We start from the raw sequence: 12253 nt of genomic DNA, 5'->3' as shown, positions 1-12253 counted from the left end.
TAATAAAGTATCTATCTATCTATCTATCTATCTATGTAACCTGTATGTGTGCAAGACCATCAATTATGTTGTCTGTTAGGCTTTTATTCTCTGAATTTACTGTCTTAATCTTCTTTATTTATTTATCTGGTTTAGTGCAATGCTATATACTGTATACCCTACCGTTCTTTCTTAAACTCTGTGAAGTGCCTTGAGCATGGGAAAGGCGCTACATAAATAAAATGTATTATTATTATTATTAAGGCGGCAAATTTAGACTTAGATTGCACCTAATCGATAGGCCTTTAGTGATGTGCTAGAAAAATTAGAGCACCGTTGGACACCCCATTCAAATACATTATCATTATTATTTCTCTGGGATTAGCCTTCCTAGGAAAGCAGAGTGATTATCATACATGGAGAATGTGAGATTCTCAGATCAACAACAACCCAGTGCAAGATTCAGATTCAGGGCGCTTGATTCTTTAAAGCACTGTGCCATTTTACCGCACACTGCCAAGCACTATAATGTATAAATCTGAAGATTGTTGGTTTGATTCAGTAAGAACAAACATGCTTAAAGAAGGAAATACGCAAACTCGAGATCAGAATGAAAAAAATAACAAACGATGCCAGGCAAAAGAGGCAGGAGATGCATATAAACACTTCAAGTAAATCGGCCTCCACACATGTATACAAAACACTAGCGTTTGTAATGTCATTAAACCACGTGCCGACATTTAGCTGTTGTAATTCACACAATTCAAGTCCGGGTTCCGCCTGTGGCTGCAGTTGTAAAGAAAGACGCGTGCGTGAATGTGCCCTACTCAACATCTCACGACATCCACCTGGAAAAGCATCGACTTCAGTTTACAAACAGAAAATAAAATTCCACTTTAATCATGATTTTTCTCCTATAAAATACTACAATAAAATACACTTACGGGTTCTTAATATGTCATTGTAATTAATAATCTAATCAAGTAATTAATCAATAGTGAATTATTTTTGAATCCTACCGCGCCGCAGCCATGACGTTGTACTCTGGTTCTCGCCTACATTGTGTCGTACCCCTACCCATTTGGCCGACTTTAGAAGATCATTGGAAGGTCTGAGTGTCAATCGAAGCTGAGTTTAGTTGCTGATTGGTCGAGCAAACATATGGCGGGTGACGTTTAATTGACTCTAAGATTGACCAATAGCTGTCTGAGTTTTGGTTAAAGGCGGAGTCACTTTTAGACACCTTGAAATGAGCGGCAAACAGAAAACGCCTTGCTAGGTGCGAGGAAACAGCAGAAGCGGCTGCGATTGAAGAAGTACAAGATCCGCCACGATATGAGCTTTGCGTTTTTAAGACTAATATGGTATGTTTACTTTTGCCTTACTACAAACTATAAGGTTATTTATTGTCAAACTGTCCAAAGTAACACTTTAAATTATGTGATCAAATTCGCATAATTACTGCAATAAGTTTCCTATATTGTTTAGGAATGTAAATACAATAAAATGTCTTCATGATCTTGTGTAAAAAAATACCATTGATTCTTATATCAGATTGTCTGAATGAGACATTTCTCTGGGATTAGCCTTCCTAGGAAAGCAGAGTGATTAGCAATGCTGCAGAGGCCTGGTATGAACATGCGAGTCTGGCGCCTTTCATAAGTATTCAGACTCCCCTTTTTCACATTTTCTTAAGTCGCACCCTTAGGCTAAAATTGCTGAAATTCATTTTTTCCCCTCCTCAAACAGCACTCGATACCACCAACTTATTGGCTGTAGCTTTTTTTGTTGCCCAAGGTGAAATTTAAAAATGTTGCACTCATGGCATGTATTCTTGAAGGCAGCTGCTATTCATGTTATTGCAGATCAAAGAGCTAGCGGGGGTCCCCTTTGGGATTTTGCATTATTTATAAACCGACGTTGGATTGATGATCTGGGGAGAGGTTAGGGGGTTGTACATGTATGTAAGATCAAAGAACCAAGGGACGGGTCTTGAGCGTGGAAGAGAAAATCTGGGACTGGGTGCCAAAGATAACCCAAAGGCATACCCTCCTGGCACTAATGGCTGCATCTATTATAACAGAGAAAATCATGCCCCCAGAAGTCTTTGCTGCCCCAGATGACCACCTGCTTCACCTATATGGTAGAGCCTGCCCTGAATACCCCAGAAAGACCAAGCGAATGTTTGCAAATTTATTAAAAAATAAAAACCAAACCAATCTCACATTGACACAAGTAATCGGATCCTTTGCCATGATTTGGAGTCCACCTGTGGTCTGTTCAATGAATTGGTATGATTACGAAGGGCACACAACTATCTGTAAAAGGTCCCACAGTTGAGCACCTTGGCCCAGGGCTTGTGGGAGAACCCAGGATGGTCCGTGCAGAAATTCGTTGTTTTTTTTATGGTGTTATCAGTAATAATATCTGCAAGAGTGGCCGCAACAAACCATGTGAGGCTAAAGCCCTTGAACCGAGCCAAATCAACACCGTGCTCCACTAGCCATGTGATGGAAGTGGTCTCCCACGTTAGTGACTATTAATCTGTTGATGGACAGGGTCTTCTGAACACAACAATCTAGTTTATTGGATGACACTTGCATACTCATTAAATAGCTTACATTTATGCCCCCTTTTGTATTCTTTTCAAGCAAAGTATAGCTATCTCCCTATCTATCTAATATATAAATGTCTATGCATGGAAGTGCGTGTGTGTCTGTCTGTCCGGCCATGAAGCTTAACGAGCTGGCAAGGCGACCCCAAGTTAACAAGTTGGAAGGAAGTACGAGGCTACAGCATGAAGCTGAAAGAAAGCGACTTCGTCGCCACAGTGAAACCGCCGAGGAAAGACAAACGAGAGAAACTTGCTTAGCCGCTGATAGACCAGGGGGGAGGCAAGCATGTCCGCAAAACGAAACCGCCAACTCTGCATTTCAGTTTTTTATCTGACAATTTCTATTGTTTCTAAGCTTTTTACAGCACAGGATTACACAGCTAGTATATATGATAAAGTGCCAAGTTCTGTGTGTATCTGGTCCCTCTGAGCAATCTGATTTGTCAGTATGGCTTTGGTGACGTGATCTAAAGAGGAAGTGTAAATCACCCTTATGACATTCCTGATCACGCCTTTAATATGGAGTTCTGCTACAATCGCTTTCACACCAACAGCACCAAGGACTACAGAGCATGTTCAACAGTAAGCAGCTCAAGTGAGCTTGTATACCGTGCGAGTGTGGTGTGTGTGTATAATACTAGGGGGTTCACCCCCTGCTCGCTTCGCTCGCCAACCCCCCCTGCCTGCCACTTCTGCATGTGTTGTGAAGAGGGGGGCTGAACGCACCTCAAGGAGACACGGTCGCTCCTCTGAAACCACCCCTTATACGGTGATACAATGGGAACAAAAAGGTTTTTTACCTCCTCTTTGCTCCATTAGCTCCTGGCTTGCTGCTGCTGCTGTGCTACATGATCTGCATCACACACATTTAAAAGCCTGTACAGAAGCTGTCTTTGTCATCTACTGTCTTTTATTTCCAGCCCCGGGTGTGGTTAATTCTCTTGGCACAAAGTCTTGTCTCTTGGGACACGAGTTCTTCATATTTTTTAGTTTATAATTTAAAAACTGAATAAGAATCTGAAAATCTAACAACATCACATTAATGTTCGATACATTTTGAAAAGAATGATATCAAACGTATATATGTAGGTTTTAAAATAAGCCCGATTTAAAGCGTGACAAAAAAGTCACATAAAATCGTTGCACTTTTAGGTTTAGGATTAGAATAACTGAAAAGCTGTCCACATGACCTAACATGACTTATGCTTAGCAGAGTGGATGCAGCCATTTAAATAATGGCTGAGTAAAACCGTTATTAAAAGTGGTGAACTAGTAGGATAATTCATTCATCTGAAAGTTTCAATTGGTTGATCATTTCCTGTCGATTACTTTTGCTTCATTGTATGGATCAGGATATCAAAGGGCTGAATTTCTTTCTCAGAGGCGTAGCCCCCCCCCCAGTTACGCCACTGTTCTTTCTTTCAAACTGGCAAAATGCATTGAGGCAGTAAGAGATGCAACAGGTTTTTTTTATAAATTAAGTACACAGAGATAAATTAGCATTATATGGCAATATGTAACTCCCAATGGGCGCATTATTAAGTGATATAAACTGCACTTTACAAGTCTGACGACCTAGTGACTTTTACGCAGTTAACAATCCACAGGAAACGCCTTGTTAAGTAAGACAAGCACTGTCGCTGTCATTGGCCACGACCCCCCAATTCCAGAATGGAGCTACCGTTTAATCCTCTTTCTGAAAGTCTCCACGTGTCGTCATGAATGTTCTCAAGACCAAGCTCTGTGCCCCCAACAGGTTGCTGTACCTCAAGCACTTAACCTCGCCAATCTCGGGAATAGTCCGTCAGCCACATTGTGATGCTATTTTGAGAAGAATTAATGTTAGCACAACTAGTAAGTCAGGTTTCAACCAGTCCCATACTGGTAAACAATGTAGACCTCGGCGTTAACGTTTGCACTAAACCATGCAATCTGTATCCGTCTTATTCCTTTTGGTTTTTTGATCCATAAAAGCTGTCTTTATATTTGTGATGCGCCATCTATTGGAATGACAAGTGCAATACAGTCTTATCCCTACAAATGTTTGCGAAGCGCCACGTTTTGGAATGACCGGGACATAGCAACCGGACAGACACTCGGACACGTAAGGTGGATGCTCTTAATCTTTGCATCATGCTTGCGCGTAGACTTTGAGAATACATTGCAAAAGAGCGATTACATTTTCATTTTAGAATTTTTTTTTTTTTTTTTTTTGTTTGTAGTAAATACATCCATTACACACGAAATCAGAGGGGCGCATTAATGTTGAATGTCCGTGGCTGGATCTTCACGTGACATGCTTCTCAGATAACATTTTGGGCACATGGCGTGCTCAATCGATCTTACGATTCTCAGGACCTGTTCATCAACGTGAATATTTTGAAGAACGCTAATCTGTCGAAACATGTCTAACATATCGTCAATTCGTCTTAAAACAGCATCACATTGTGGCCGATGAATTGCTCTTCAGATTGTCGGGGTTAGCTGCTTGAGTGACCGTACCCTTATAGCCAGGAGCCCGGAGGGTGGTCTTGAGAATATTCAAGAAAACAGGCGGAGACTTTCAGAAAGAGGGTCGAATAGTAAGTAGCACCACGCAGGAGCTGTGGATCGCGGCCAGTGAAAGCGAGTGTTTAAATGTAGGCGGCAGTATACCAAAGATTTTTGGCGCAGCTTAAATTTCGATAGGAAACGATGCAAACGCAGTTAAAGTAGAGATCTTTTAAAATATCGCGGTACTTTATCATCTGATTGTTTTCCTAATTTTTTAATTACACAAGTACAATTTTATTAAATAGTATGACTTGTATTTTTATGACATTTCACTCTCTGAGCCTAAATTTGTTATTTATTCAGGTAGCGTGGCCGAGTGGTCTAAGGCGCTGGATTTAGGCTCCAGTCACTTCGGTGGCGTGGGTTCGAATCCCACCGCTGCCAGAGAAATATTTTCCTGAGTTGGTCGCGACTTTAATCATGACACACATGACATACAAATGTTATGAAAGCTTTAGGATCAAATGCAAAAGCGCGAGAATACCAGAGCGGGACCACAAAGTGAGAAACATCTCGACTTCCGCGCGCGTTCGAAAAATGAAGTTTCGGAAATGATAGTGATCGTCCACGGCTACTCCCTCGTCTACTATTTCACTTTCCTTCAGCGCCACCTGCTGGACAAGTGGAAATAGACAGTACCCAAAACGAAACAGCTATGGTTGCTGGTATTTAGACATTGAGGTAGGTAAGCTCTAATTGTGTCCATTACGAAATTAACAGCGCTGTTGACTCGCAAACATTTCTTTTGAAGTAAGTTGATCTTTTTTTTTTTTTTTTTTTTTTTTTTTTTTTTTACCACGCTTATATTATATTTGTTGTCTGGCACAAATCTTGTAATCGATATTTAACCCACTTCCTATTGTTCAAATGACTTGAAATTTTGCACACTTACACACTTCCGATGACAATACATGCATCAATAATCACTTTCATTAATTGATCAATTAATCCATGTTAATTAAGAAATGTAATTTTTATATGAAGAATAGTTCAAGATTTCACCAATAGATGGCGCTAGTAACGGATAGAAATATTTAAGGAAGTATTAAAATATTGATTACAAAATTATGCTAAAACAAACCCAAGACTAAAAAGTTAAAAATTATATATATATAATAATTTTTTTAAAAAAACACACAAGTTAAAAAGTGTACTAAAAAGTAAAAAAATAAATCTGTTATACAGTACATCACTCGTAAAATAAAAGCATGGGCGCTTTTCATCAATCATCGTTCAAAAAACACTTCTTAAAATCTTAGCAAAAGCGCCGTCGCTTTTATTTTACGAGTGATGTATGAGAGATTTTTTACTTTTTAGTACACTTTTTAACTTAATACAAGTGTGGTTTTTAAAAAGTATATGTGTTTGTGTGTATGACACACATACATATATACATATACATACATATATATATACATATATGTGTCATACACACACACACACACACATACATACATACATACATAATATACATACACATACATACATATATACATACATATATATGTATGTGTGTATATATATATATATATATATATATATATATATATATATATATATATATATATATGTGTATATATATGTGTGTGTATGTAAAGACTCTCACTAGATGTCAATTGTAATGTGATGTGTTTAAAATTTCCAATATACAGTGATACATTGGAATCCGAACTTAATCCGTTTCTTTACCCTGTTCAAGTTCCAAGACAATTTTTTCCATCCACTATCCAACCTGCTATATCCTGACTACACGGTCACGGTGGGGTCTGCTGGAGTCAATCCCAGCCAACACAGGGTGCAAGGCAGGAAACAAACCCCAGGCAGGGCGCCAGCCCACCGCAGGGCGCACACATACACACAAATATACACACACCCACACACCAAGCACACACTAGGGACAATTCAGAATCGCCAATGCACCTAACCTGCATGTGTTTGGACTGTGGGAGGAAACCGGAGCACCAGGAGGAAACCCACACAGACACGAGGACAACATGCAAATTCCATGCAGGGAGGACCCGGGAAGCTTACTGTGAGACAGCAGCGTTACCACTCTGCGCCTCCATGCCGCCCAACAATTTTTCCCCTTTAAAATAAAAGAAACTGGATTAATCCATTTCTGGGTCCCACAAACTCGAATTTTCAAAATGATTTTAACAGTGAATACACAGGATTTTAAGGTAAAATATTAAGTAATATTTGAATAAAAATGTAAATTAATAAAATATAAAAACCTGTATTTACCTTAAAAAGGAATGATGATGGCGCATGTGGAAGCTGGAGGATGAGGAGAGAGATTACTCTTATTTTCCTCACTATACTTTTTAGGACCCATGGCGATTACACTAAGTTGTTGTTATATATAAAAAAAAAAAAAAAAAAACACTAAACAGGCGTAAAATTAGCAACGAAAATAGCATCGAAAATCGCATGAGATGATTTCACTACAGCTTCTGACAACTGATGCAGCAGGGGCGTCCCTGCCGGGCATGGGACCCGGCTGTCCGTCACAATATAAAATTCTTTTCTCGTTTGAAACAGAAATTATGTAGGACCACGTGATATGGAAATTACGTATGAAACGGAAATTACGTATGACCGCACAATATGGAAATTATGTATGAAACGGAAATTACGTATGACCACACGATATGGAAATTACGTATGACCACAGAACACATTATTATGCAGGAACTAGCCAGGCACGTTCTGACAGAGAAGTTTTATTTATTCGTCCACGTGACTGTCGCTGAAACTACCACATTGTAACTTTTTTTAGTTGGCAGTACTTGATAGTAGAAGAGATGAGGAAAACAGCTTTGTGTCTTTCTGCTTTTTAACTGCAGCGAGCTGTAAACAATGTGAACACGAGACCGCCTTCAGCTGCGAGGGGTCGTGAGAACAAAGTGGACGCTGGGAGGCGCAGAATGTTGGGCTGCTCCGCCGAGTCGAGAGCTTGACGGTTTCGGGCAGCGTCCTCTCTTCTCGGACTGTTTGTGACACTTCAAGTGCCCTGTCGGCTCCTGGGAGAGTGGAAATCTTTGCGAATGAGTGTAATCGGCGCCATCGAAGCAGGACTCCGTTTTAAAATTACCCTGCACGACTACTTACTGTCCCTTAAGGTAAGTTCGGGTCACTAAAACCCCACAACATTCAAGGTTGCTTTTGTGATTAATTATTTTAACAAGTAGTGGAAGGTTGTCAGGTAAAAATTTGGACGATCACATAGAAAATGTAATTTCTATACCACAGCGGTCATGTAGCGCCTTTCACAAGGGATCTACTACTTACCTGTTGTGTTATAGCACCTTTAAAATGTAGTTTACCTGAAACCACTCCAGTAGTGCTCAATGTATCCTTTACTTCTTAAATGTTAATGTTTTACTGTTTAATAACTTATAGACTACATTTTATTTCTTTCCCTTGCACTCATTGAGTGAAGCCAACTGGGCAATCAACTAGTATGATATAAAAACTGTAACATTCAAAGTGTCGATACCAGATCCATGAAGTAGCATAATTAGTGATGCTGTGTTCCACTCCTCTCTATTCAAAGTTGTCTTTACATTTGTCTTTTGATAATAAACAAGAGGGAAGAAGAGTGTATGTGAAAATGAGTTATTGGAACAATTTCCATAAAGCTGCTGGCTTGAGAATTAAGCAGAAAAATTGCTTGATTATTTATAAAAGAATACATCTAAAACACCAAGAAAAGCAACCTTCAACATTCACAAATGTCAGTTTCTCTAAAATAAAAACCCATGCTTGGCTATGGTGCCAAAAGACTAACACAAGTTCCTAGAGTTTGACATTATTTAATATGAATGATCACATCAGAAAAAGAAGCTGAAAGAGACTCTAGGAAGTGATAGATTTAGGAATGTCAAAACGTGCAAACTAAATCGATGATACATTTGTAAGAATTTGGTTTTACCCCCACAACGCAATACAAAGGTGATACTTTTATCGTTTGGGTGTTGGTCTTCATGCAGAAATGCTAGGAGGACATTAAAACATTTCTGATGTATTATCTGTTGAGGTCATGTTGCTGGAGTCAATAGAAGAAGGTGTCTGTCTGATCAAATTCACCCTGAGGTAAAACCTCACTGACCCCCTCTGAGCAGCACAAACCCTGCACGTACGGCAAGTGAACAATTGCACATCTCTGGTGCCAGTCAGGCATGTCTGCTACTTTTGCATTCTCGACTAGATGAATAAAAGTGAAATAGGATGAAGAGAGCACCAAGGAACACAAACAGCTTGAGGCAGATGAGCAAGTAACCGGGTCCATGAGGCCGTCTTTTGTAGTTCTCAATGCAGGAAGCTAAGCTATGTTTTGTGGGATAAAATCCAAGCTGCTTCTGCGCCTTGTCAATCCTGAATGTGTGGGTCACTGCAATAGTTCTCGCCTGGAAGAAAGCGGATGGGAGAAGCAAAATTTGAATAAAGAAATTACAGCAGAGAAGAAGTCATGGGATTCACACAATATACACAAATATTGTTTTCTATGAGACGGTTTGAAATATCTAAAAGAGTCAATCATATGCATAAAACATAAGAATATTAGAAAACTGTGACAAGAATAAGCCATTCAGCCCAACAAGCTTATCCATCCTATTCACATAGATTAGGGGTGTCCAAAATGCGGTCCGCGTGCCAACTGCAGCCCCTGGTCCATTTTTAATTGGCCTGCAGCAAATTCTTTAAATATAATGAAATATGCCCCATACATGAAACTTGTTTTTACCTGTATTGTACTACGTAGGTTTAACACAAGGCAGAGCTACTGTCTTGATCAAGGCAACGTCTTCAGAAACAAGCGCAACCAAAGAACAATTTTGCTACGGGTGACCAAAAATGGCAGAACCAAAGAAACGCACAATAGAAAGTTAGTGCAGAAGATTTCAGACACGATGGGAAAAATTTATGTTTCTTCCTAGTAGTCAAGAACAAGTGTGTCTATTTGATTTGCAATGAAATTATTGCAGTGATGAAAGTGTATAATGTGTGTCGACACTACGAAACCAAACATCCCGACCTGCACATCCTACACTGGTGCCAAGCAAGAACAGAACATTAAGCAAATGGCAGCTAGTCTGCTTGCTCAACAACAGTATTTTTTTAAGTGCTAACAAAACACAAGAAAATGCTACATGAGTCAGTTATGAGGTCGCGCAACTCACTGCCCGTCTCAGATGGTGACTTCCTAAAACAGTGCCTCACTAAAGTCGCAGGAATAATGTACCCAGAGAAAATGCAGGAATTCAACAACGTTCGCTTGTCCAGAAACGCAGTTGTGCGGCGAATTGAAGGTTTGTCAGCTAACTTAAAATATCAAGTGTCAGATAAAGCTTGTGCTTTTCATTTTTACTCGATTGCATGTGATGAGAGCAGTTTGTAATACAAGAAATGAAAACCCACTAATGGAGAGCTGTGATGCTGTTTTTTTCTTTAAGCATATTCAATTAGGAAGCATAATTTACCGATATTTGATTGGTTTTCCTAGCTTAATACACAGGAGGTGAGGCAATGTACAGTACCTCACCTCTAGTGGGTGGCCCAGCCCTTCATATATTTTTCTGTATGTGGCCCCCAGCGAAAAAAGTTTGGACATCACTGACTTAGGTTGTCTGAAATAACCAAGTTGAAATCTAAAGTCCAGTTCTCCACCACAGTTCTTGGAATAAATTACCATGTGCCTATGGTTCTGTGTGTGAAGAAAAACTTTATAACATTTTATGTGAAATCTGTCCTTAACTTTCCAAACAAGTCCCTGTGCTCTTGATGCAGAGTTTTTTTTAAATAAAATCTGGGATCCACCATACTTATTCCTTTCATAATTTTTTACACTTACAATACAATTTTTATTTTTGTATAGCCCCAAAATCACACAAGAAGTGCCGCAATGGGCTTTAACAGGCCCTGCCTCTTGACAGCCCCCCAGCCTCGACTCTCTAAGAAGATGAGGAAAAACTCCCAAAAAAAAAAAAAAAAAAACCCTTGTAGGGGAAAAAATGAAAGAAACCTTGGGAAAGGCAGTTCAAAGAGAGACCCCTGTCCAGTAGGTTCAATCTGTTCCTCTCTTAATCGCCACTTACTTAAACTGAAAAGGTTCAACTTCTTTCATCTTTCCTCATATGCTCCTACAGGATCGTTTAGTTTCAGAATCTGCCTTGTCGCTCTCCTCTGGACTTTCTCCAGTGCAGCTAGATGTTAACCTGCACTAGCAATCCAAGTCGATCTTACCTGCCTCTACCACACAAGCTATGAATGCACAGAACAATATTTTGCTGTTTTTAATTATATAACTAATGACTCACTGCCACCAAGTGACAGAGCTGACATATTTTCACTCAAACTATTACAATATACTGGAAAACGCGGTTAGTCTTTGTCTACAAATGGAAACCACAAAACTCTATGATTTCAAGTGTTTATGTAGAAATATTTTGTCAAATTTAAACCATATTTGTAACTCTCCTTTTTTTTTTGTAATTTTCCTTTTTCTGGTAGCATAAAGCTGTCCAGGATGGCACGGTGGCGCAGTGGTAGCGCCTCGCAGTAAGGAGACCTGGGTTTGATTCCCGGGTCCTCCCTGCGTGGTGTTTGCATGTTCTCTCCGTGTCTGCGTGGGTTTCCTCCCACAGTCCAAAGACATGCAGGTTAGATGCATTGGCGATACTAAATTGTCCCGTGTGTGTGTGTGCTTGATGTGCGTGTGTGCCCTGCGGTTGGCTGACGCCATTCCTGGGGTTTGTTTCCTGCCTTGCGCCCTGTGTTGGCTGGGATTGGCTCCAGCAGACCCCCGTGACCCTGTAGTTAGGATATAGCGGGTTAGATAATGGATGGATGGATAAAGCTGTCCATGCCTAAAATATTGATTTTTAAGTCAAATTAGTCCCAGTTTTGAAATGTTTCTTCTTGACTCTTTTTTTTTTTTTCTCATTGCAACTGACACTGTTTTATTAGAAATGTTAATTCATTATCTAATGTTAGCATTAGATCAATTTTCGCAGTGGTAGAGCTGCTGCCTCGCAGTTAGGAGACCCGGGTTCACTTCCCTGGTTCTCCCCGTGTCTGCATGGGTTTCCTCCCACAGTCCAAAGA

General features: G+C 39.9%; 2 protein-coding genes and 1 non-coding gene across 3 annotated transcripts in view; 2 read left to right on the top strand and 1 right to left on the bottom strand.

Annotated features, from left to right (window-relative positions):
• Positions 1–12253, top strand: part of LOC127529603 (uncharacterized) — a 200894-nt gene that overhangs the window by 73059 nt on the left and 115582 nt on the right. The window lies entirely within an intron of this gene.
• On the top strand, positions 5449–5530 carry trnal-uag (transfer RNA leucine (anticodon UAG)). Its single transcript has one exon. It is a non-coding gene; the product is annotated as a tRNA-Leu (tRNA).
• sdr42e2 (short chain dehydrogenase/reductase family 42E, member 2) overlaps positions 9129–12253 on the bottom strand; it is a 28567-nt gene continuing 25442 nt past the window's right edge. Inside the window, exon 11 of the mRNA XM_028814614.2 lies at positions 9129–9555. Within this exon, the coding sequence (XP_028670447.1) occupies positions 9322–9555 (234 nt within the window). The 3' untranslated portion in view covers positions 9129–9321. The remainder of the gene's footprint in view (positions 9556–12253) is intronic.

The sequence above is a fragment of the Erpetoichthys calabaricus genome, chromosome 11 (assembly GCF_900747795.2).
Source record: "Erpetoichthys calabaricus chromosome 11, fErpCal1.3, whole genome shotgun sequence".
In the NCBI taxonomy this organism is placed as follows: domain Eukaryota; kingdom Metazoa; phylum Chordata; class Cladistia; order Polypteriformes; family Polypteridae; genus Erpetoichthys; species Erpetoichthys calabaricus.
This window is presented reverse-complemented; position numbering and strand designations above follow the sequence as displayed.